The sequence below is a fragment of the Pseudophryne corroboree genome, chromosome 1 (genome assembly GCF_028390025.1).
Source record: "Pseudophryne corroboree isolate aPseCor3 chromosome 1, aPseCor3.hap2, whole genome shotgun sequence".
NCBI lineage: Eukaryota > Metazoa > Chordata > Amphibia > Anura > Myobatrachidae > Pseudophryne > Pseudophryne corroboree.
In genome coordinates this window covers 1,147,603,551-1,147,628,481 of record NC_086444.1, presented here as the reverse complement: position 1 = coordinate 1,147,628,481, position 24,931 = coordinate 1,147,603,551, and the positions used below count along the sequence as shown (strand labels likewise).

At 46.7% G+C, this 24,931-nt stretch overlaps 1 protein-coding gene across 14 annotated transcripts in view; it reads left to right on the top strand.

The window, feature by feature from the left end:
- ADD1 (adducin 1) overlaps window positions 1–24,931 on the top strand; it is a 245,904-nt gene that overhangs the window by 49,966 nt on the left and 171,007 nt on the right. For all 14 annotated transcript variants that reach the window (XM_063924439.1, XM_063924431.1, XM_063924447.1 and 11 more), the window contains one exon: window positions 13,138–13,351. In XM_063924439.1, coding sequence (XP_063780509.1) covers window positions 13,157–13,351 — 195 coding nt within the window. In that variant the 5' untranslated portion in view covers window positions 13,138–13,156. The remainder of the gene's footprint in view (window positions 1–13,137; window positions 13,352–24,931) is intronic.

The following is a 24,931-nucleotide window of genomic DNA, read 5'->3' as shown; positions in this document are numbered from 1 at the left end:
TTGTGCCCCCAGTGGCACCGTGGGATCTTAATGTAGTCTTGGATTTTCTCAAATCCCATTGGTTTGAGCCGCTCAAATCGGTGGAGCTGAAGTATCTTACATGGAAAGTAACCATGCTACTGGCCCTGGCTTCAGCCAGGAGAGTATCAGAATTGGCGGCTTTATCATATAAGAGCCCATATCTGATTTTCCATACGGACAGGGCAGAACTGCGGACGCGTCCTCATTTTCTGCCTAAGGTGGTGTCAGCGTTTCACCTGAACCAGCCTATTGTGGTGCCTGCGGCTACTAACGAGTTGGAGGATGGTCCGGGCATTGAAAATATATATTTCAAGAACGGCGGGAGTCAGAAAGTCTGACTCACTGCTTATATTGTATGCACCCAACAAGATGGGTGCTCCTGCTTCTAAGCAGACGATTGCTCGTTGGATTTGTAGCACAATTCAACTTGCACATTCTGTGGCAGGCTTGCCACAACCTAAATCTGTCAAGGCCCATTCCACAAGGAAAGTGGGCTCATCCTGGGCGGCTGCCCGGGGAGTCTCGGCATTACAACTCTGCCGAGCTGCTACTTGGTCAGGGGCAAACACGTTTGCAAAATTCTACAAATTTGATACCCTGGCTGAGGAGGACCTTGAGTTCTCTCATTCGGTGCTGCAGAGTCATCAGCACTCTCCCGCCCGTTTGGGAGCTTTGGTATAATCCCCATGGTCCTGACTGAGTCCCCAGCATCCACTTAGGACGTTAGAGAAAATAAGAATTTACTTACCGATAATTCTATTTCTCGTAGTCCGTAGTGGATGCTGGGCGCCCATCCCAAGTGCGGATTGTCTGCAATACTTGTACATAGTTATTGTTACAAAAAAATCGGGTTGTTATTTGTTGTGAGCCGTCTGTTCAGAGGCTCCTACGTTTGTCATACTGTTAACTGGGTTCAGATCACAAGTTATACGGTGTGATTGGTGTGGCTGGTATGAGTCTTACCCGGGGTTCAATATCCTTCCTTATTGTGTACGCTCGTCCGGGCACAGTATCCTAACTGAGGCTTGGAGGAGGGTCATAGGGGGAGGAGCCAGTACACACCACCTAATCCTAAAGCTTTATTTTTGTGCCCTGTCTCCTGCGGAGCCGCTATTCCCCATGGTCCTGACGGAGTCCCCAGCATCCACTACGGACTACGAGAAATAGAATTATCGGTAAGTAAATTCTTATTTTCAGAAGTTGCCGTTTGGCCTTTCCACGGCCCCGAGGGTTTTCACCAAGGTCATGGCAGAAATGATGGTTCTCCTTCGCAAGCAAGGGGTTACAATTATCCCGTACTTGGACGATCTCCTGAAAAAGGCGAGGTCCAAGGAAAGGTTGCTAAGGAGTGTAGATTTGGTGCTGTCGGTGCTACGACAGCACGGTTGGGTGCTAAATTTGCCAAAATCTCAGTTGATTCCGACCACCTGGCTGTCTTTTCTGGGCATGATTCTGGACACGAAGTTAGAGTTTTTTTTCCACAGGAAAAGGCTCTAGAACTGCAGTCGATGGTCAGGGAACTTCTGAGGCCGAAGACTGTGTCCATCCATCAATGTACGCGGGTTTTGGGGAAGATGGTTGCGGCGTACGAAGCCATTCCGTTCGGCAGGTTTCATGCCCGGGTGTTTCAGTGGGACTTGCTGAGCAAATGGTCCGGGTCTCACCTGCACATGCACCGGAAGATAAGTCTATCTCCCAGAGCCATAATTTCCCTCCTGTGGTGGCTACAAGGGTCTCGCCTTTTAGAGGGACGCCGGTTCGGTATCCTGGACTGGGTACTTCTGACAACAGATGCAAGTCTCCGGGGGTGGGGTGCAGTCACCCAAGGCAGGAACTTCCAGGGGAGATGGTCGCTCCAGGAAGCAGGTCTCCACATAAATGTTCTCGAGTTAAAAGCCATTTACAACGGCCTACTACAGGCAAGAAGCCTTCTTCATGGTCGATCTGTCCTGGTACAGTCAGACAACATCACAGCGGTGGCACATATCAACCGTCAAGGCGGCACAAGGAGCAGAGCGGCAATGGCGGAGGCCACAAGAATCCTTCGCTGGGCGGAACAACATGTGAGCGCTCTGGCAGCGGTTTTCCTTCCGGGAGTAGACAACTGGGAAGCAGGCTTCCTCAGCAGACACTATCTCCATCCGGCAGAGTGGGCTCTTCATCAAGAGGTGTTTGCAGAAGTGACAAAGAGTTGGGGACTCCCTCTGATAGACATGATGGCGTCTCGTCTCAACAAGAAGCTCCCGAGGTATTGTTCCAGGTCAAGGGACTCCGAAGCCAGTGCGGTGGACGCCCTGGTGTCTCCGTGGGTGTTCAAGTCGGTGTATGTGTTCCCTCCACTTCCTCTCATTCCAAAGGTACTGGGGATCATTCGGTGAGCAAGGGTTCAGGAGATTCTCGTAGTTCCAGATTGGCCAAGAAGGGCCTGGTATCCGGATCTTCAGGAATTACTTGTGGAAGATCCTTGGCCGCTTCCTCTAAGAGAGGACCTGTTGTTGCAGGGTCCATGCGTGTTTCCAGACTTACCGCGGCTGAGTTTGACGGCATGGAAGTTGAGCGCCAGATCTTAGCTCGTAAAGGTATTCCCGAAGAGGTCATTCCTACACTCCTCAAGGCTAGGAAGGAGGTTACGGTGAAGCATTATCACCGTATTTGGAAGAAGTATGTTTCATGGTGTGAGCTTAAAAGGGCTCCTGCGGAAGAATTTAATTTTGGGCGTTTTCTCCACTTTTTGCAGGCTGGTGTGGATACAGGCCTGAAGTTGGGCTCCATCAAGGTGCAGATTTCGGCATTGTCTATTTTCTTTCAAAGGGAATTGGCTGCCCTCCCAGAGGTTCAGACGTTTGTGAAAGGAGTTTTGCATATCAATCCTCCGTTTGTGCCTCCTGTGGCCCCATGGGATCTTGATGTGGTCTTACAGTTTCTCATGTCTTCCTGGTTTGAGCCTTTGCGTAAGGTTGAGTTGAAGTTTCTCACCTGGAAGGTAGTCATGCTGTTGGCGCTGGCATCTGCCAGGCGAGTGTCTGAGTTGGCGGCCTTATCTCATAAGAGCCCGTACTTGATCTTTCATTCAGATAGGGCAGAATTGAGGACTTGTCAACAATTTTTACCAAAGGTGGTGTCTTCGTTTCACATTAACCAACCTATTGTGGTACCGGTGGCTAGGGATGCTGTGGCAGTTCCAAGGTCTCTGGATGTGGTGAGGGCTTTGAAGATCTACGTCGCCCGTACGGCTTTTGCCAGGAAAACTGAGGAGCTGTTTGTCCTGTATGCTTCCAACAAGATTGGTCATCCTGCTTCAAAACAGACTATTTCACGCTGGATTTGTAGTACGATTCAGCAGGCTCATTCTTCGGCCGGGTTACCGGTGGCGAAGTCAGTGAAAGCCCATTCTACCAGAAAAGTGGGCTCGTCTTGGGCGGCTGCCCGGGGCGTCTCGGCTTTACAGCTTTGCCAAGCGGCTACCTGGTCAGATTCAAACACTTTTGCTAAGTTCTATAAGTTTGATACCCTGGCTGATGAGGACCTTGCGTTTGCTCAGTCGGTGCTGCAGAGTCGTCCGCACTCTCCCGCCCGGTCTGGAGCTTTGGTATAAACCCCATGGTCCTTTTGGAGTACCCAGCATCCTCTAGGACGTAAGAGAAAATAGGATTTTGGTACTTACCGGTAAATCCTTTTCTCCTAGTCCGTAGAGGATGCTGGGCGCCCGTCCCAGTGCGGACTTTTTCTTGCAGTGTTCTCTTGTAGGTTCACTTAGTTTATACACGGGTTGTGTATTTCTGGGTTCAGCTTGTTGCTGTTGTTGTTTTTTCATACTGTTATCTTGTTTACTGTTACTCCGGTTGTATGGTATGGTTGTGGTGTGGGCTGGTATGTTTGTAGCCCTTAGTTTACACAAAAATCCTTTCCTCGAAATGTCCGTCTCTCCTGGGCACAGTTCCTATAACTGAGGTCTGGAGGAGGGGCATAGAGGGAGGAGCCAGTTCACACCCAGTCTTAAGTCTTTTCAGTGTGCCCAAGCTCCTGCGGATCCCGTCTACACCCCCATGGTCCTTTTGAAGTCCCCAGCATCCTCTACGGACTAGGAGAAAAGGATTTACCGGTAAGTACCAAAATCCTATTTTTGTTAAATCTTATTAAATGCTTTTAATAAGCCTGTATAATTTGTATACAACATCTTAAAGGAATCCAGTACGCAGTGAATAGCGCCAGGATTTCTTCTCGTACCCCTCCTGGGGTGCAAGCAGAAATCCGACCAAAACTGCTGACTGGATGCTGATTTCTGTCCTTCGTGCCACGGAAACAGCATCGTGCCGGGCACTTTAGACGGAAAATGCCGGTTCTCTCTGGAAAACACCCTGTTTAGTTTGTGAGAACTGGTCTTCCCCGACATGACAGCGCCCTGAATTGAATAGCACCGGGAGCTAATTCAATCCACGCAGAAATGAATCGAGCCCATAGTTTGAGAATTGCTGTGTTTTGGGGAATTATATCTTTAAGGAAGGCTTTGACAAGTGATCAGGAGTGGAAGCTTGGTGGTTATTGTCATGTGGTATATAAGGGGTTAAACCCTATGCTTTTATACACGTGGTTTAGATGCACTTAGTCAGTGTTCACAAACAGTTGTTTTTTCATTTACTTTTAGCTATATGAAGATAATTGTACAGATTTAAATGTGTCCGATGCACAGAAATGGAAGAAGTAGCACATATAGTGGATATGGATTTGCAAACGGAAATTATTAGTGTTCCATCCGTTTTATATACATTTCCCTGGCATTAAAAAATGCATGTCCTATGCTGAGCAAATCAGGTCTGGGCATTGCTGAAATAAAGCCTGGAGATGATACTGTGGTGTCTCAGTATTCTGATATTTATTTTTTCACTCTGTTTCCTGAATTGCACCAAGAGGCGGAGTCTCCCATACGTGTAACTTTCTGATGAACTTGCTTGCTCTGCTCTAACCATTCACACCTATGAGGCTGGGAGTAATGATACATGTGCTTGTAAAATGCCTCATCGTTGATTTTCTAGGGAGTCTTTTCATGGGCTGCTTCTAATCCATATTTGTTGTGTAGGAGATTGCAGTTTTACTAATGCTCAGATGTGAGGGTTTGCTGCAGTTGTACTGGGGGTGTTTGTGGGTTTTTGTATTTGAAATGGCGGGATCTCCGTAAGGATGCATTGCAGCACCTTTTACCTGTTGGCAATACTTAAAGATCTAGCTACAATACACAACACAGAAATTCCCACATAGCCACTATGTGCTCTAGTTTACAAGCAGTAGATTAGAGGACAGCAAAAGACGCTGCAATATAACATGGGAATAAACATACAGATAACCGTTGGAGAAAAGATTTGTTTTTGTAAAGTAGTCCTTTAGGTGTTGCCTTGTATTGTATAAAGCCATAAACATGGTCATTGTCTCAGTAACACTCTTATCTTTTGTGCAGTGGAAGTAAACTATATAGAGAGGTGTAAAAGTATAAAATGGTCAAATGACAGGATTTGCCTTTTAATCCACTCAGATTATGTGGTGGGTTTTATTAATTTTAGCACAATATGATAGTGACTGGTAAAATCACAAGTCCAGGTTAGGTGTCTCCTGTTTTATATTACTATGTCCTGCAATTTCAGCACTGACCACACTGTTTCCTGTAGTTAGGAGCTGGATCAAATCTCTCTGTAGCTCACAGAAAAGTACAGTATTACACTACGGAGCTTTATTGAAGCGGTTTAGGTGGATTAAATCCTTCAGTGCCCTGAGCTGCAGCCTGACTGGCGCACACCTCTCTCCCATTTGCTGGAAGGGGGGGGGGGATTTAGGGCATGTTAGTCCTTTCCATTAAATTTTGCCATTGGAATGTATGGACCGATGGGCGGGTAGTATGACAGCCAATCACTAGTGGCAGCAAGAGCAGATATGGAGGCAATCCTCAATGTACAGTGAGCTCTTATACAGACATCATTGTCCGTTTTCTCTACCAGCTATGGAAGGCTAATTGGGCTTTGTGGAATAGCGGACTCCTCTATAGCGGTAGAAGGATAAGGCCAATGTGTAAAATCACTGGGATCCTATGTAATCTGGATTTAATCGCATCGGCTTTATATCCACTAGTAGGGTTTGTGACTGGTGAAAACCATCGTGAGGGAAACCAGTCACAAGACTCTAATGCCTTGTACAGTACATTTGAATATTGCCCGTCACTTTAGGTGCCAGGAAACAATTCGGTTCCCCCCTTTGTCTAATTTTCTGGTGTTCGTACAAGCTGCATCAACATAATAGGGAACGGTCACCACCTAACCATTACTGTTTTGTGTTTATAAAGCATCATTTCCGTAACCTAAAATATTCGTTTTCATTTGGTGCCATTTTGGTCCCCCCAATTTCTGGTAAAGGTAACTGACAGAATTTGTATGTGTTTCTTTGTCGGTGTATACACATCCACTTTCTGTACCCAGAGCATTGCAGTTGGAGAACAAATGACTGTCCTGGTGAAGGGTTAAAGCATAACCTTCTGGCTGGCTGTGTATACAGATGTTTCCGCTACTGGGGATTGCTGCACCTTCTTCTGACTGTTTCAGCTGAATGCACTGTCCCAGCTCAGAGGGGAGTCAGGGTTCGTTGGAGCATCTCTTCTCGCATTTAATTGGTCCATTCTTTTGTGTAGTCTTCCTGTAATTTTATATCATTTCAGTAACGTGTATTTTCCACATGAGGAAGCCCTGTAATTGTTTCAATTTTATATTTAATAAGATTCCTTTTGAAATTAAGTAAAATTATCTTTAATTCTCTTAACCCCATTTTTGTTGTGATAATTCCAAGTACGGTATTTGCTTAATGGTTTTTGTTTTTTAATGTCCCCTCCCCAATATTTCTGTATGCAACAGTGATTCCTGATTGTCATTTATAGATTATGAAGCGCCTTAAGGGTTCTCTTTATAAAAGCTTGAATTATCCCTGTTAAAGCTTGGTCATTGCACTTGGATGTCAGCTGTGTGATAATGAACCATTGTACCTGATGGTAAACCTGTATCCATGTGCTAGCTATGCAATATAATGTAACATAATCATTAGCATTACATGCAAGGACTTGAAGGGCCTAAATTGCAAGAAAAACATTCAGTTTTTCTTTATGGACCTAAAATAGAACCAGATATACTATTGAGGGAAACGCAGCACATGTTGTCCTGAACAAAAGTACAGCCTGTGTCATTCTTAAAAGCTGCAAACGTTTGTTCTTAATGCAGGGTCTTGACATATAAAAGGTATGGGAAGCGCACACATCAGATTAGTTTGGAGACTTATGCAAGGTCCCACATGAGGGGTCTGTGCAGTAAGAAGATGATTGTACATATTGGCTGCAAGTTATTATCTGCTGACTACATATTTGGGGATGTCTGGAAATGCTTGGATCATTCAGATCATTCTCAAGCATTCTGAGGCAGTATCTGTGAAATTGTGCAGTGTGTGGCCAGAAGTAATTGTTTGCTGGAGCATTACATGTTGAGGCCTTAACATACAGGCTTATTCAGAGGGCTAGTTCAAACTGAGGAACACTGTGGCAGATGCATTACGCTTGGAGAAGTGATAAAGCAGTGATAAGTGCAAGGTGATAACACACCAGCCAATCAGCTCCAATATGTAAATTGACAGTAAGAAGCTGATTGGCTGGTGCGTTATCACCTTGTACTTATCACTGCTTTATCACTTCTCCAGGTTAATACATCTGCCCCATTGATGGGTAAATTCAATTAGCTGTCGTGCTGCTTGCCTCTGCTGGTATATGCTGCACTTAGAGTAGCTCCAAGCTCACAGCCCCATAGTGTTGTCTACAAAAAATGCAAGGGGGGGCAAGTATAGTTGCCATTTTTGCGCTGTTGCAGCTGCAACTTTCTACCTTCACAGCTAATCTCATTGACCCCCACAACCTCACATTGGGGGTAATTCAGAGTTGATCGCAGCAGCAAATTTGTTAGCAGTTGGGCAAAACCATGTCCACTGCAGGGGGGCAGATATAACATGTGCAGAGAGAGAGAGATTTGGGTGGGTTATTTTGTTTCTGTGTAGGGTAAATACTGGCTGCTTTATTTTTACACTGCAATTTAGATTTCAGTTTGAACACACCACACCCAAATCTAACTCTCTCTCCACATGTTATATCTGTCTCCCCTGCTGTGCACATGGTTTTGCCCAACTACTAACAAATTTGTTGCTGTAATCAACTCTGAATTAGGCCCATTATCCTTGTGTTAACTGCACAGTACATTGAAGATGCACATCATTGCATGCCGGCAGCATTCAGGCAAGCTTTTGCAAGGTGCCTCAGCAGGTGTTAAAAGAAAGTTGCTCTAGAACTCCATTGTATTGTAACACACCTTTTTATATTACAGTTGGCATCAAAACGGACATAAAGCAAAGTTCATTCCACTTCTAAAAAATAAAGTCTGTATTCTTCTGATCTTTAGCACCATAACATAATTAATGCTTACTGACAAAGCACAGGCAATACCTAAATGACTGCCGGAGCATCCAGCATACAGTACTTAAGAGAAGGAAACTTCTTCTATCTTTCCAACGGTACGGGTCGTTGAGTCGACATGCACTAGGTCGACATGAGTTTGAACTTTGGAACTTTTTTTGGTGTTTTCTTCGTAAAGTGACGGTGAACCCCAATTAGTGCACCACGTCCCCTCGCAGGTAACCGTTCCCATTTGTAGTCCACGTGGATCGTCAAGTATGGAAAAATCCCAAAAATGTGAAAATCATGTCGACCTTTTGACTTTGACCTTAAGTGGTCGACCTAATGACCGTATCCCCTTAACAACATACAGGTACAGGCAGTCGCTGGGGTTTATCTGATGTGACCCAATGTTGTGTTTTAGACAACCCCCCCCCCCCCCCCCCCCGCCCTTTCTTACAAAAGTTGTATATAAGTGTCAGATACTGTATATATGGCCGTCTTGTGCAAAGTATGACTGGGAAGAGGTGTCAGACAGACTATTATCCGCTGCTGTATATCCTAGAGACAGACTGAAGCAGGGGAAATTATTAACAAAGTTTATTATTCCCCGGTGTGACTAAAGGCTTGCATAATAGCTGTACAGCGGCTGGGATATTGTTCTTCCATGTGGTATTGGGTGTGTTATCTTATCAGAGATTTATTATTATTACAGGATAAATGTAACCATATGTGTGCACATCAGACTATACCTGCACGAGGAGCTATCTCTGTGTCTCCCCAACACCTGAGTAATGCTATTATGACATTACTTTTGTACTATGCTAGGAAAATGCTGGTGGTGACATGGAAGGGAACTCCGGTTTAGACATTCTTTAAAATACCCCCTTTGGGTGCGTGTATGTTTAGCGTGCCTCCGAGAGGCAGTAGTAGAGAGGCAGTAGTAGCCTAATGTGGTTTGAAGTTAAATGTTGTTGTTCCAAAACCATAGTATTAGGCTTTAAAATAGACCTAAAGTATACAAGTGAAAAAAATTGCAGAATGCTGTACAATGCAGGGTTCTTACTGTGCTCCATTGTGTTCATTTAAACAGATTGCCAGATAAGAATCATTCAAGGTTACACCATTGTAATGGGCCCTACATAACCTGGCGATATTTCCGATTTGGACGATGTTCGTTTTCAACGATTAACGACCATTGTCCAAATTGGCTTGCTTTGCTAAACAAGGGAAAACCAATGATGAACGAGTGCGGGGACGCGCATCATTGGTGCCTACACACTAAATGACATGAACGATATATCAAGTGTGTAGGGCCCATTATAAAGATACTTATACTTGAGTTCCATGAAACACGCAGACCTCGGCTTTTCTCCCATTTAATAATTGTAACGCCTTCTACACTGGTGCCAATAGATGGCGCCTGATGGAGCAATTTTGTTGCTCCACTCAGCCTCCTGACGTGGCGAGAAGAAATGTGCAAAAACTCTGTTCCGGGCACCTATTATCGCTCCCAATGTCATTGCACTGTCTGGTGCCCATTAATTATAGTGGTGCCCATAACAATTAAATTGTCCCCTGTATATACTAGAGATTCAAAAGTGGAGAAACGGCGGTCAGAGAGATGCAGTAGAGACTACCTGGTAACCACAAGGGCTGCTATATGGCACTTCCTGATGGCCCAAGAGTTATATTGTGACTTGAGTGAAATGTAGAGATGTATAGGCCCCCGATATCACTCTCCTATTGCATGCGCGGATCTCTCATTTGCATTATGAGCAACTCCTGGTTGGATAAGAGCTGATCTAAAGGTGGATAACTCTGTTTCCATTTAGAATGACTCCGTCACAGTTGCGTTGTATACATTAAGTAAATCAGTTCCGTGTGGTCATACTGACTACTTACTTCAGAGCAGGGGAGGCCTAGAACACATTGCTTGCATTTATTTTCTACTCCCAGCCTGAAATATTTACACTTACTGATAAGTTTTGGATTTCTCCGGTTACTCTGTAGCTGGTGATTAATGGAAGGATAAAGAGGTGGTATTTGAACACTCCCAAAGTCCTGCCCACAGAACCATTGGAATTTGTCCCTCACAGCTGTTCAGCATTAAGAACACATTTTGTACATTCACACTGGCCTTTAATGGAGTTAATCACTTTGTTTTAAGACTTAACATTCTGCTCCGTATATATTGATTGGCAGACCTCCTATTCCTCTGTTGTATCCAAGCATGATGTATTATATTTTCCATCAAATAGGGGCCCTGTTAATCATGGAGGTTTCAAATGCATTAAAAATAGTTTATTTTACATAGGTCTAACAATGAGATCACTGGCACCTATATCTGTGGCTTGCTTTTCAATGCAATTTGCAGGAGAACCTCTTATTACAAGCAAATCTCTCTGACCTTTGAGCATTTGGCATGCTTTTTTGTAGGAGTGGGAACACTCACTATGCAGTGCAGCCTCCCTATAACTCAGTGCATTTTACTGACCTCTCTCAGCTGACACACCTCATGGATGCATGGTTACGGGTGGGAGAATGCTTTTTAAACCAAATATATGGAAAAACTTACAGTTCTCTTAGGCTGGGTACACACTTGGCGATGTGCACCCGATATATCATCCGATCTGGTGGATTGGACGATATATCGGTCACATTGTCCAGTGTGTATTCATTATATCGTTAACTATGCACGCTCCTGCTGGTTAACGATATACAATATCTTTCATTTTCACCTTGAAATCTAAGGATATTGTACAAGACTGTATGCACCTGGACGTGGGTGCATGCCGTCACTGACTAGAAGGAAACTATATCTGACCTAATTCAGACCTAATCGTAGCAGCACCTTTGTTAGCAGATGGGCAAAACCATGTGCACTGCAGGTGTGGCAGATATAACGTGCAGAGTTCGCGCACCTTCACGGTCCCCTTCCATCTCTCCCAGTCATAAGGTTTGTTACTACAAAATGTATAGCAGCATATGCCAGCATTTACTTTCGGAGCGTGCACAGTGCAATATCACGCAACATCCATTGCACAAACTAGTATGATATATCTGCCTCAGCCGTGGGTGCATGTCTTCCCACTGAAATCTAGGACATGGCAGATCTACTGCCATAACATTCCCATAGCCCCCAGCTGTCTGCTGAGCTTTATGACCTTGCTTGCATTCTTGCCATGGGTATAGATCATATCTTAATCCAATAATTAAATACATGCTCTCTAGAAGCTTAAGGTCTGGTACATACTACTGAAATGTGTGAGGAGATTTCCTTTAAGTTACGTGTTAAAGTGAGGATTTATTTTCTGCCTGTGCTGTCATGAGTCTCATCACTGCTCTGCATGACTCAATTGGGGAGATTCCGTTCTGTGTGAAACACACAATGGGCCGCGGCTATTGTACGCAAATTGCATCTGAGCCACAGTGCGAATGTACAGCGCTTGAATTGTAATGGCAGTCAGACTGTCAAGTGAGTCACAGGAACTCCGTGTTTGGGGGATGTAACGGGGAGTGGTCGGATAAACACAGGTATGTCATGCTTTTATTAGGGTTTTAGAGAATGTTTGCTAGCATAGCCTAATCATACTAAGGCTAGGTACACACTAGGATAACTGTCAATAGGCCTAGATGATGTAATGAATGACTGAACGAGATTTCGCCCCTCATAACACTGCACGGGGACGCACACACTATCTTTCGGTTGGCCATGCAGCACAGCCAATCGGAAGATGGCGCATGTGACCCGCTGGAGCGTGCAATCGCAGGTACACACTAGACGATCAGCACAATTTTACGTTCCAATACAGTGAATCGTGCCGATATCCTCTAAGTGCATACCCATTCTTAATGTGGTTTAGGTGGATTTATGTGCTTTTGGTAGGTTTATAGAGATCCTGTAGTTTTGTTTGAATAGCAGAAGGTAACGGGTATACTAGTATGGAATCTATTAATCAGTATTTCTCTTACGTCCTAGAGGATACCGGGGTACATTTAGAACCATGGGGTATAGACGTGTCCACTATGAGCCATGGTCACTTTAAGAATTGAATAGTGTGGGCTGGCTCCTCCCTCTATGCCCCTCCTACCAGACTCCGTTTAGAAAATGTGCCCGGAGGAGCCGGTCACGCTGGAGGAAGCTCCTGAAGAGTTTTCTGCATTTATTTTCTATGTTATTTTCAGGCAGGGCTGGATGGCAGCAGCCTGCCTGCTTCGTGGGACTTTAGGGGGGGGGGACGGCCCAACCTCCCAAAGGGTTAATGGTCCCGTTCCCTGCTGACAGGACACTGAGCTCCTGAGGGAACTATTCACAAGCCCCACCACGGGGAGCGTACATTCCCGACATCTATATTTCCTAAACTATAAATTAATCCTACTGCACTCTTCTGCCCCTGGCAGTCTTCACCGTTATCACACGGTTTAGCTGAGCTCCTCACAGTAACACGTGATGTCAGAGTGCTTGGCCATCACTAGAGCCGTCATCCTAGACCTGTCGTCATTATTCCTTTTCTGGGGTTTGTTTGATTTTTAAATGTGGATATGCTGTGTGTTCTGTACTAAAGTTCTGTATTTTGAAGATTTTTTTTTTTCCCAAGCTATTTTACAAAACCCTTGTACGCATAAATAGTAATTTCATGTTTCTCTTTCAGGACTGGATAAGGTTGTGCTATGAATGGGGATGCGGATGCAGGGGTGGTGACCTCACCACCTCCAACAAATGCTCCACACAAGGAGAAGTATTTTGACCGGGTGGATGAGAATAATCCAGAGTACCTGAGAGAACGAAACATGGCTCCAGACCTCCGCCAAGACTTTAACATGATGGAGCAGAAGAAGAGGGTTTCCATGATCCTTCAGAGTCCAGTGAGTAGCTCTGAAAGAACACATTAGACCTACCTGGTGTTTACACCATACATTTTCATAACCCCATTCTCCTTTTTGTCCTTCTTGTTAGATAAGACACCTGCATCCAGCAGCATAGTGAGCGTTTAGGAGGTAGACTTGGTGCTATTTATAGTCTGGAAACAAATGTGGAATGTACGGCATCTTAATGATGTGTGTAGCAGGTCACCTCCTGCATGGTGCTTCCTATTTTCCATCACAAATTGTTGTAATGAAATATTGTGTGTTCAGCGGCTAAGGGAGCCGTTTCATGTCCATTCGTCTGAGCTGCCTGCAGGCAACACGTCCTTAAGGCTAGAATTAACCTTTGCAGCTGGTTTAGTTTCATACTTCTTTAAGGTTGCAGTTGAAACTTCTGTAAATAACTGTTCTCTACAAGGTTCTAGAAGTGTCTGGCTGCTTTTAGAACCTATTTTTTTAATAAAATGGTGTATGGTTATTAATTTGTATATATTTATATTTCACTCCATCGTCTTATACCTTTTTTTTTTTTTTTTGTGTGATTTTTAGTACATTTTACGTTTGTTTTTACGTGGTGCTTGCCATGTTGAAATCAACACGGCTCAGAAAAATCACTTAATGTAATGTAGAAATTCCGTTGCTGTTCTATCCAACAATAATAAATGAACAATTGGCAAATCAGGATAAAATATATACTTGCAAAACTTGGAAAGCCCGTTTAATTACATACACTCTTAAGAAGTTTGCGTTTGAAAATAGACCCTAACGGCACCTTACTACAGAACATCTACTCGTCTGTTATACAAGAGTGGGGTATAGTTCTTGGTTCTCAACTTGGCTGCAGTAGTTGCTGGAGGATGGGTAAGCACTTGACATCTGAATGCTAATCCTGTTGTTCTTCCCCCGTGCCTGCCGGTTGCACTCACAACTTGATTACATTCTCCCACAGTGGACTTGAAAGGATTTGAGCAAAAGTCCCCAAAAATGTTTTTCTTGTAATGTTGCAGCTGAAGAGCTTTATCTGTTTGTGGTGTGGGAGTATCTGTACAGATATGGAGGCAGTGTGCAATGGTGACACACACAGGCAGGTTATTCCGCTTACCAAAATATGACTGGCATAACCATTATCTGGTCCCTGCCACATCCGTGTGTTGCAACCACTGAATGCTGGAGGCTAAGGGGTATATTTACTAAAATGCAGGATTATAGACGTGGAGATGTTGCCCTAAGCAACCAATCAATCAGATTCTAGCTAATATCTTCTAGAACGTGCTAGATGTAGAAGTATACTATGATTGGTTGCTGTGGGCAACATCTCCGCTTTTATAAACCCGCACTTTAGCAAATATATCCCTAAGAGATTGCCATTAATTATGGGCTGTGTAGTGCAGGTGGGAGCCTTTTGCCTCTTTCCCTGAGGCTCATTGGGGGCAACCCAAAGGTTTTTTTGGGGCACTTATCAGAGCAATACTGTTGTTGCTCTGATCAGGTGCCCATTACATTTTAAGCAACTATATAGATGTGGCTAAGCTGCAAATAGCCGTTAATCCTGTCTGTAGTCCTGGTTAGTGCACCTGAACCACAGGTTTTCTCTAACGTCCTAGTGGATGCTGGGGACTCCGTCAGGACCATGGGGAATAGCGGCTCCGCAGGAGACAGGGCACAAAAAGTAAGCTTTTAGGATCACATGGTGTGTACTGGCTCCTCCCCCTATGACCCTCCTCCAAGCCTCAGTTAGGTTTTTGTGCCCGTCCGAGCAGGGTGCAATCTAGGTGGCTCTCATAAAGAGCTGCTTAGAAAAAGTTTTTTAGGTTTCTTATTTTCAGTGAGTCCTGCTGGCAACAGGCTCACTGCTACGAGGGACTTAGGGGAGAGAAGTGAACTCACCTGCGTGCAGGATGGATTTGCTTCTTAGGCTACTGGACACCATTAGCTCCAGAGGGATCGAACACAGGCCCAGCCATGGAGTCCGGTCCCGGAGCCGTGCCGCCGACCCCCCTTGCAGATGCCGAAGTTGAAGAGGTCCAGAGGTCCGGAAACAGGCGGCAGAAGACTTTCAGTCTTCACAAGGTAGCGCACAGCACTGCAGCTGTGCGCCATTGTTGTCGGCACACTTCACACCAGCGGTCACTGAGGGTGCAGGGCGCTGGGGGGGGCGCCCTGGACAGCAATGTATAATACCTTTTTCTCTATCGTCCTAGTGGATGCTGGGGTTCCTGAAAGGACCATGGGGAATAGCGGCTCCGCAGGAGACAGGGCACAAAAGTAAAGCTTTACGATCAGGTGGTGTGCACTGGCTCCTCCCCCTATGACCCTCCTCCAAGCCTCAGTTAGATTTTTGTGCCCGGCCGAGAAGGGTGCAATCTAGGTGGCTCTCCTAAAGAGCTGCTTAGAAAAGTTTAGCTTAGGTTTTTTATTTCTCTATCGTCCTAGTGGATGCTGGGGTTCCTGAAAGGACCATGGGGGATAGCGGCTCCGCAGGAGACAGGGCACAAAAAGTAAAGCTTTTCCAGATCAGGTGGTGTGCACTGGCTCCTCCCCCTATGACCCTCCTCCAGACTCCAGTTAGATTTTTGTGCCCGGCCGAGAAGGGTGCAATTCTAGGTGGCTCTCATAAAGAGCTGCTTAGAGAAAGTTTAGCTTAGGTTTTTTATTTTACAGTGATTCCTGCTGGCAACAGGATCACTGCAACGAGGGACAGAGGGGAGAAGAAGTGAACTCACCTGCGTGCAGGATGGATTGGCTTCTTGGCTACTGGACATCAGCTCCAGAGGGACGATCACAGGTACAGCCTGGATGGTCACCGGAGCCGCGCCGCCGGCCCCCTTGCAGATGCTGAAGTAAGAAGAGGTCCAGAATCGGCGGCTGAAGACTCCTGCAGTCTTCTAAAGGTAGCGCACAGCACTGCAGCTGTGCGCCATTTTCCTCTCAGCACACTTCACACGCAGTCACTGAGGGTGCAGGGCGCTGGGGGGGGGCGCCCTGGGAGGCAAATGAAAACCTATTAAAAGGCTAAAAATACCTCACATATAGCCCCCAGAGGCTATATGGAGATATTTAACCCCTGCCTGTATTCACAAAATAGCGGGAGACGAGCCCGCCGAAAAAGGGGCGGGGCCTATCTCCTCAGCACACGGCGCCATTTCCTCTCACAGCTCCGCTGGTCAGGACGGCTCCCAGGTCTCTCCCCTGCACTGCACTACAGAAACAGGGTAAAACAGAGAGGGGGGGCAAATTTAATGGCAATATCTTGATATATATAAAGCAGCTATAAGGGAGCACTTATTATAAGGCTATCCCTGTCATATATAGCGCTTTTTGGTGTGTGCTGGCAGACTCTCCCTCTGTCTCCCCAAAGGGCTAGTGGGTCCTGTCTTCGTTTAGAGCATTCCCTGTGTGTCTGCTGTGTGTCGGTACGTGTGTGTCGACATGTATGAGGACGATATTGGTGTGGAGGCGGAGCAATTGCCAAATATGGGGATGTCACCTCCTAGGGGGTCGACACCAGAATGGATGCCTTTATTTGTGGAATTACGGGATAGCGTCAACTCGCTTAAGCAGTCGTTTGACGACATGAGGCGGACGGACAATCAATTAGTGCCTGTCCAGGCGCCTCAAACACCGTCAGGGGCTGTAAAACGCCCTTTGCCTCAGTCGGTCGACACAGACCCAGACACAGGCACTGATTCCAGTGGTGACGGTGACCAATCAACCGTATTTTCCAGTAGGGCCACACGTTATATGATTTTGGCAATGAAGGAGGCGTTACATTTAGCTGATACTACAGGTACCACTAAACAGGGTATTATGTGGGGTGTGAAAAAACTACCTATAGTTTTTCCTGAATCAGAAGAATTAAATGACGTGTGTGATGAAGCGTGGGTTGCCCCTGATAAAAAGCTGATAATTTCAAAGAAATTATTGGCATTATACCCTTTCCCGCCAGAGGTTAGGGAGCGCTGGGAAACACCTCCTAGGGTGGACAAGGCGCTAACACGCTTATCAAAACAAGTGGCGTTACCTTCTCCTGAGACGGCCGCACTTAAAGATCCATCAGATAGGAGGATGGAAAATATCCAAAAAAGTATATACACACATGCAGGTGTTATACTACGACCAGCTATAGCGTCTGCCTGGATGTGCAGTGCTGGGGTAGTTTGGTCAGAGTCCCTGATTGAAAATATTGATACCCTGGACAGGGACAATATTTTACTGTCGTTAGAACAAATAAAGGATGCATTTCTTTATATGCGTGATGCACAGAGGGATATCTGCACACTGGCATCACGGGTAAGTGCTATGTCCATTTCGGCCAGAAGAGCTTTATGGACGCGACAGTGGACAGGCGATGCGGATTCAAAACGGCATATGGAAGTTTTGCCGTATAAAGGGGAGGAGTTATTTGGAGTCGGTCTATCAGATTTGGTGGCCACGGCTACAGCCGGGAAATCCACCTTTCTACCTCAAGTCACTCCCCAACAGAAAAAGGCACCGACTTTTCAACCGCAGCCCTTTCGTTCCTTTAAAAATAAGAGAGCAAAGGGCTATTCATATCTGCCACGAGGCAGAGGTCGAGGGAAGAAACAGCAACAGGCAGCTCCTTCCCAGGAACAGAAGCCCTCCCCGGCTTCTACAAAAGCCTCAGCATGACGCTGGGGCTTCTCAAGCGGACTCGGGGACGGTGGGAGGTCGTCTCAAAAATTACAGCGCGCAGTGGGCTCACTCGCAGGTAGATCCCTGGATCCTGCAGATAATATCTCAGGGGTACAGGTTGGAATTAGAGACAGATCCACCTCGCCGTTTCCTGAAGTCTGCTTTACCAACGTCCCCTTCCGAAAGGGAGACGGTTTTGGAAGCCATTCACAAGCTGTACTCTCAGCAGGTGATAGTCAAGGTACCTCTTCTACAACAAGGGAAGGGGTATTATTCCACTCTATTTGTGGTACCGAAGCCGGATGGCTCGGTAAGGCCTATTCTAAATCTGAAGTCCTTGAACCTGTACATAAAGAAGTTCAAGTTCAAGATGGAGTCACTCAGAGCAGTGATAGCGAACCTGGAAGAAGGGGACTTTATGGTATCCTTGGACATCAAGGATGCGTATCTCCACGTTCCAATTTACCCCTCACACCAGGGGTACCTCAGGTTCGTTGTACAAAACTGTCACTATCAGTTTCAGACGCTGCCGTTTGGTTTGTCCACGGCACCTCGGATCTTTACAAAGGTAATGGCCGAGATGATGATTCTTCTTCGAAGAAAAGGCGTATTAATTATCCCATACTTGGACGATCTCCTAATAAGGGCAAGGTCCAGAGAACAGCTAGAGATGGGATTAGCAATATCTCAAGAGGTGCTAAAGCAGCACGGATGGATTCTGAATATTCCAAAATCCCAACTAATGCCGACAACTCGTCTGCTGTTCCTAGGGATGATTCTGGACACGGTTCAGAAAAAGGTTTTTCTTCCCGAGGAAAAAGCCAAGGAGTTATCCGACCTGGTCAGGAATCTCCTAAAACCAGGAAAGGTGTCTGTACATCAATGCACAAGAGTCCTGGGAAAAATGGTGGCTTCTTACGAAGCAATTCCATTCGGCAGATTCCATGCAAGAATTTTCCAAAGGGATCTGTTGGACAAATGGTCAGGGTCGCATCTTCAGATGCACCTGCGGATAACCCTGTCTCCAACGACAAGGGTATCTCTTCTGTGGTGGTTGCAGAGGGCTCATCTATTGGAGGGCCGCAGATTCGGCATACAGGATTGGATCCTGGTGACCACGGACGCCAGCCTGAGAGGCTGGGGAGCAGTCACACAAGGAAGAAACTTCCAGGGAGTGTGGTCGAGCCTGGAAAAGTCTCTTCACATAAACATTCTGGAACTAAGAGCAATCTACAATGCTCTAAGCCAGGCGGAACCTCTGCTTCAAGGAAGACCGGTGTTGATCCAGTCGGACAACATCACGGCAGTCGCCCATGTAAACAGACAGGGCGGCACAAGAAGCAGGAGTGCAATGGCAGAAGCTGCTAGGATCCTTCGCTGGGCGGAGAATCACGTGATAGCACTGTCAGCAGTGCTCATCCCGGGAGTGGACAACTGGGAAGCAGACTTCCTCAGCAGACACGATCTTCACCCGGGAGAGTGGGGACTTCATCCAGAAGTTTTCCACATGCTAATAAACCGTTGGGAAAGACCAATGGTGGACATGATGGCGTCTCGCCTCAACAAAAAACTGGACAGGTATTGCGCCAGGTCAAGAGATCCGCAGGCAATAGCTGTGGACGCGCTGGTAACACCTTGGGTGTACCAGTCGGTGTATGTGTTTCCTCCTCTGCCTCTCATACCAAAGGTATTGAGAATCATAAGGCAAAGCGGAGTAAGAACGATACCAGTGGCTCCGGATTGGCCAAGAAGGTCTTGGTACCCGGAACTTCAAGAGATGGTCACGGACGATCCGTGGCCTCTACCTCTAAGACAGGACCTGCTTCAGCAGGGACCGTGTCTATTCCAAGACTTACCGCGGCTGCGTTTGACGGCATGGCGGTTGAACGCCAGATCCTAAAAGGAAAAGGCATTCCAGAAGAAGTCATTCCTACCTTGATTAAGGCAAGAAAGGAAGTCACCGCGAAGCATTATCACCGCATTTGGCGGAAATATGTTGCGTGGTGCGAGGATCGGAGTGCTCCGACGGAGGAATTTCAACTGGGTCGTTTCCTACATTTCCTGCAATCAGGATTGTCTATGGGTCTCAAATTGGGATCTATTAAGGTTCAAATTTCGGCCCTGTCAATATTCTTCCAAAAAGAATTGGCCTCAGTTCCTGAGGTCCAGACTTTTGTCAAGGGAGTACTGCATATACAGCCTCCTGTGGTGCCTCCGGTGGCACCGTGGGATCTAAATGTAGTTTTAGATTTCCTCAAATCCCATTGGTTTGAACCACTAAAAGATGTGGATTTGAAATATCTCACATGGAAAGTGACTATGTTACTGGCCCTGGCGTCCGCCAGGAGAGTATCTGAACTGGCGGCTTTATCTTATAAAAGCCCTTATTTAATTTTCCATTCGGATAGGGCAGAGCTGCGGACGCGTCCGCATTTTCTCCCTAAGGTGGTATCAGCGTTTCACCTGAACCAGCCTATTGTAGTGCCTGCGGCTACAAGCGACTTGGAGGACTCCAAGTTGTTGGACGTTGTCAGAGCTTTAAAAATATACATTTCAAGGACGGCTGGAGTCAGAAAATCTGACTCACTGTTTATACTGTATGCACCCAACAAGTTGGGTGCGCCTGCTTCTAAGCAGTCGATTGCTCGTTGGATTTGTAACACAATTCAACTTGCACATTCTGTGGCAGGCCTGCCACAGCCTAAATCTGTTAAGGCCCATTCCACAAGGAAGGTGGGCTCATCTTGGGCGGCTGCCCGAGGGGTCTCGGCATTACAACTCTGCCGAGCAGCTACGTGGTCAGGGGAGAACACGTTTGTAAAATTCTACAAATTTGATACCCTGGCAAAGGAGGACCTGGAGTTCTCTCATTCGGTGCTGCAGAGTCATCCGCACTCTCCCGCCCGTTTGGGAGCTTTGGTATAATCCCCATGGTCCTTTCAGGAACCCCAGCATCCACTAGGACGATAGAGAAAATAAGAATTTACTTACCGATAATTCTATTTCTCGGAGTCCGTAGTGGATGCTGGGCGCCCATCCCAAGTGCGGATTATCTGCAATACTTGTACATAGTTATTGTTAACTAATTCGGGTTATTGTTTAGGGAGCCATCTTTCAGAGGCTCCTCTGTTATCATACTGTTAACTGGGTTTAGATCACAAGTTGTACGGTGTGATTGGTGTGGCTGGTATGAGTCTTACCCGGGATTCAAAATCCTCCCTTATTGTGTACGCTCGTCCGGGCACAGTACCTAACTGGAGTCTGGAGGAGGGTCATAGGGGGAGGAGCCAGTGCACACCACCTGATCTGGAAAAGCTTTACTTTTTGTGCCCTGTCTCCTGCGGAGCCGCTATCCCCCATGGTCCTTTCAGGAACCCCAGCATCCACTACGGACTCCGAGAAATAGAATTATCGGTAAGTAAATTCTTATTTTTACAGTGAGTCCTGCTGGCAACAGGATCACTGCAACGAGGGACTTAGGGGAGAAGAAGTGAACTCACCTGTGTGCAGGATGGATTGGCTTCTTGGCTACTGGACATTAGCTCCAGAGGGACGATCACAGGTACAGCCTGGATGGTCACCGGAGCCTCGCCGCCGGCCCCCTTGCAGATGCTGAAACGAGAAGAGGTCCAGAATCGGCGGCAGAAGACTCCTCAGTCTTCTAAAGGTAGCGCACAGCACTGCAGCTGTGCGCCATTTTCCTCTCAGCACACTTCACACGGCAGTCACTGAGGGTGCAGGGCGCTGGGAGGGGGGCGCCCTGGGAGGCAAATGAAAACCTAATTTGGCTAAAAATACCTCACATATAGCCTCCGGGGGCTATATGGAGATATTTAACCCCTGCCAGAATCCACTAAAGAGCGGGAGACGAGCCCGCCGAAAAAGGGGCGGGGCCTATCTCCTCAGCACACCGCCATTTTCCTTACACAGCTCCGCTGGTCAGGACGGCTCCCAGGCTCTCCCCTGCACTGCACTACAGAAACAGGGTAAAAAAGAGAGGGGGGGGCAAAATTGTGGCAAAAATATATTATTAAAGCAGCTATACAGGGAGCACTTATTATAAGGCTATCCCTGTCATATATAGCGCTTTTGGTGTGTGCTGGCAAACTCTCCCTCTGTCTCCCCAAAGGGCTAGTGGGGTCCTGTCTTCGTTAAGAGCATTCTCTGTGTCTGCTGTGTGTCGGTACGTGTGTGTCGACATGTATGAGGACGATATTGGTGTGGAGGCGGAGCAATTGCCAAATATGGGGATGTCACCTCCTAGGGGGTCGACACCAGAATGGATGCCTTTATTTATGGAATTACGGGATAGTGTCAACACGCTAAAGCAGTCGTTTGACGACATGAGACGGCCGGACAATCAATTAGTGCCTGTCCAGGCGCCTCAAACACCGTCAGGGGCTGTAAAACGCCCTTTGCCTCAGTCGGTCGACACAGACCCAGACACAGGCACTGATTCTAGTGGTGACGGTGACGAATCAACCGTATTTTCCAGTAGGGCCACACGTTATATGATTTTGGCAATGAAGGAGGCGTTACATATAGCTGATACTACAGGTACCACTAAACAGGGTATTATGTGGGGTGTGAAAAAACTACCTATAGTTTTTCCTGAATCAGAAGAATTAAATGAGGTGTGTGATGAAGCGTGGGTTGCCCCCGATAAAAAAATGCTAATTTCAAAGAAGTTATTGGCTTTATACCCTTTCCCGCCAGAGGTTAGGGCGCGCTGGGAAACACCTCCTAGGGTGGACAAGGCGCTCACACGCTTATCAAAACAAGTGGCGTTACCCTCTCCTGAGACGGCCGCACTTAAAGATCCAGCAGATAGGAGGATGGAAAATATCCAAAAAAGTATATACACACATACAGGTGTTATACTACGACCAGCTATAGCGACAGCCTGGATGTGCAGTGCTGGGGTAGCTTGGTCAGAGTCCCTGATTGAAAATATTGATACCCTGGATAGGGACAATGTTTTACTGTCTTTAGAGCAAATAAAGGATGCATTTCTTTATATGCGTGATGCACAGAGGGATATCTGCACACTGGCATCACGGGTAAGTGCTATGTCCATTTCGGCCAGAAGAAGTTTATGGACGCGACAGTGGTCAGGCGATGCGGACTCAAAACGGCATATGGAAGTTTTGCCGTATAAAGGGGAGGAGTTATTTGGAGTCGGTCTATCGGATTTGGTGGCCACGGCTACAGCCGGGAAATCCACCTTTTTACCTCAAGTCACTCCCCAACAGAAAAAGACACCGACTTTTCAACCGCAGCCCTTTCGTTCCTTTAAAAACAAGAGAGCAAAGGGATATTCATATCTGCCACGAGGCAGAGGAAGGGGGAAGAGACAGCAACGGGCAGCTCCTTCCCAGGAACAGAAGCCCTCCCCCGCTTCTACAAAAGCCTCAGCATGACGCTGGGGCTTCTCAAGCGGACTCGGGGGCGGTGGGGGGTCGTCTCAAGAATTTCAGCGCGCAGTGGGCTCACTCGCAGGTAGATCCCTGGATCCTGCAGATAATATCTCAGGGGTACAGGTTAGAACTAGAGACGAATCCACCTCGCCGTTTCCTGAAGTCTGCTTTACCAACGTCCCCCTCCGACAGGGTGACGGTCTTGGAAGCCATTCACAAGCTGTACTCTCAGCAGGTGATAGTCAAGGTACCTCTTTTACAACAAGGAAAGGGGTATTATTCCACTCTATTTGTGGTACCGAAGCCGGATGGCTCGGTAAGACCTATTCTAAATCTGAAGTCCTTGAACCTGTACATAAAGAAGTTCAAGTTCAAGATGGAGTCACTCAGAGCAGTGATAGCGAACCTGGAAGAAGGGGACTTTATGGTATCCTTGGACATCAAGGATGCGTATCTCCACGTTCCAATTTACCCCTCACACCAGGGGTACCTCAGGTTCGTCGTACAAAACTGTGTCACTATCAGTTTCAGACGCTGCCGTTCGGATTGTCCACGGCACCTCGGGTCTTTACAAAGGTAATGGCCGAGATGATGATTCTTCTTCGAAGAAAAGGCGTATTAATTATCCCATACTTGGACGATCTCCTAATAAGGGCAAGGTCCAGAGAACAGCTAGAGATGGGATTAGCACTGTCTCAAGAAGTGCTAAAACAGCACGGGTGGATTCTGAATATTCCAAAATCCCAGTTAATTCCGACAACACGTCTGTTGTTCCTAGGGATGATTCTGGACACGGTTCAGAAAAAGGTTTTTCTCCCGGAGGAAAAAGCCAAGGAGTTATCCGAGCTTGTCAGGAACCTCCTAAAACCAGGAAAGGTGTCTGTACATCAATGCACAAGAGTCCTGGGAAAAATGGTGGCTTCTTACGAAGCAATTCCATTCGGCAGATTCCACGCAAGAATTTTCCAGAGGGATCTGTTGGACAAATGGTCAGGGTCGCATCTTCAGATGCACCAGCGGATAACCCTGTCTCCAAGGACAAGGGTATCTCTTCTGTGGTGGTTACAGAGTGCTCATCTATTGGAGGGCCGCAGATTCGGCATACAGGATTGGATCCTGGTGACCACGGACGCCAGCCTGAGAGGCTGGGGAGCAGTCACACAAGGAAGAAACTTCCAGGGAGTGTGGATGAGCCTGGAAACGTCTCTTCACATAAACATTCTGGAACTAAGAGCAATCTACAATGCTCTAAGCCAGGCAGAACCTCTGCTTCAGGGAAAGCCGGTGTTGATCCAGTCGGACAACATCACGGCAGTCGCCCATGTGAACAGACAGGGCGGCACAAGAAGCAGGAGTGCAATGGCAGAAGCTGCAAGGATTCTTCGCTGGGCGGAAAATCATGTGATAGCACTGTCAGCAGTGTTCATCCCGGGAGTGGACAACTGGGAAGCAGACTTCCTCAGCAGACACGACCTTCACCCGGGAGAGTGGGGACTTCATCCAGAAGTTT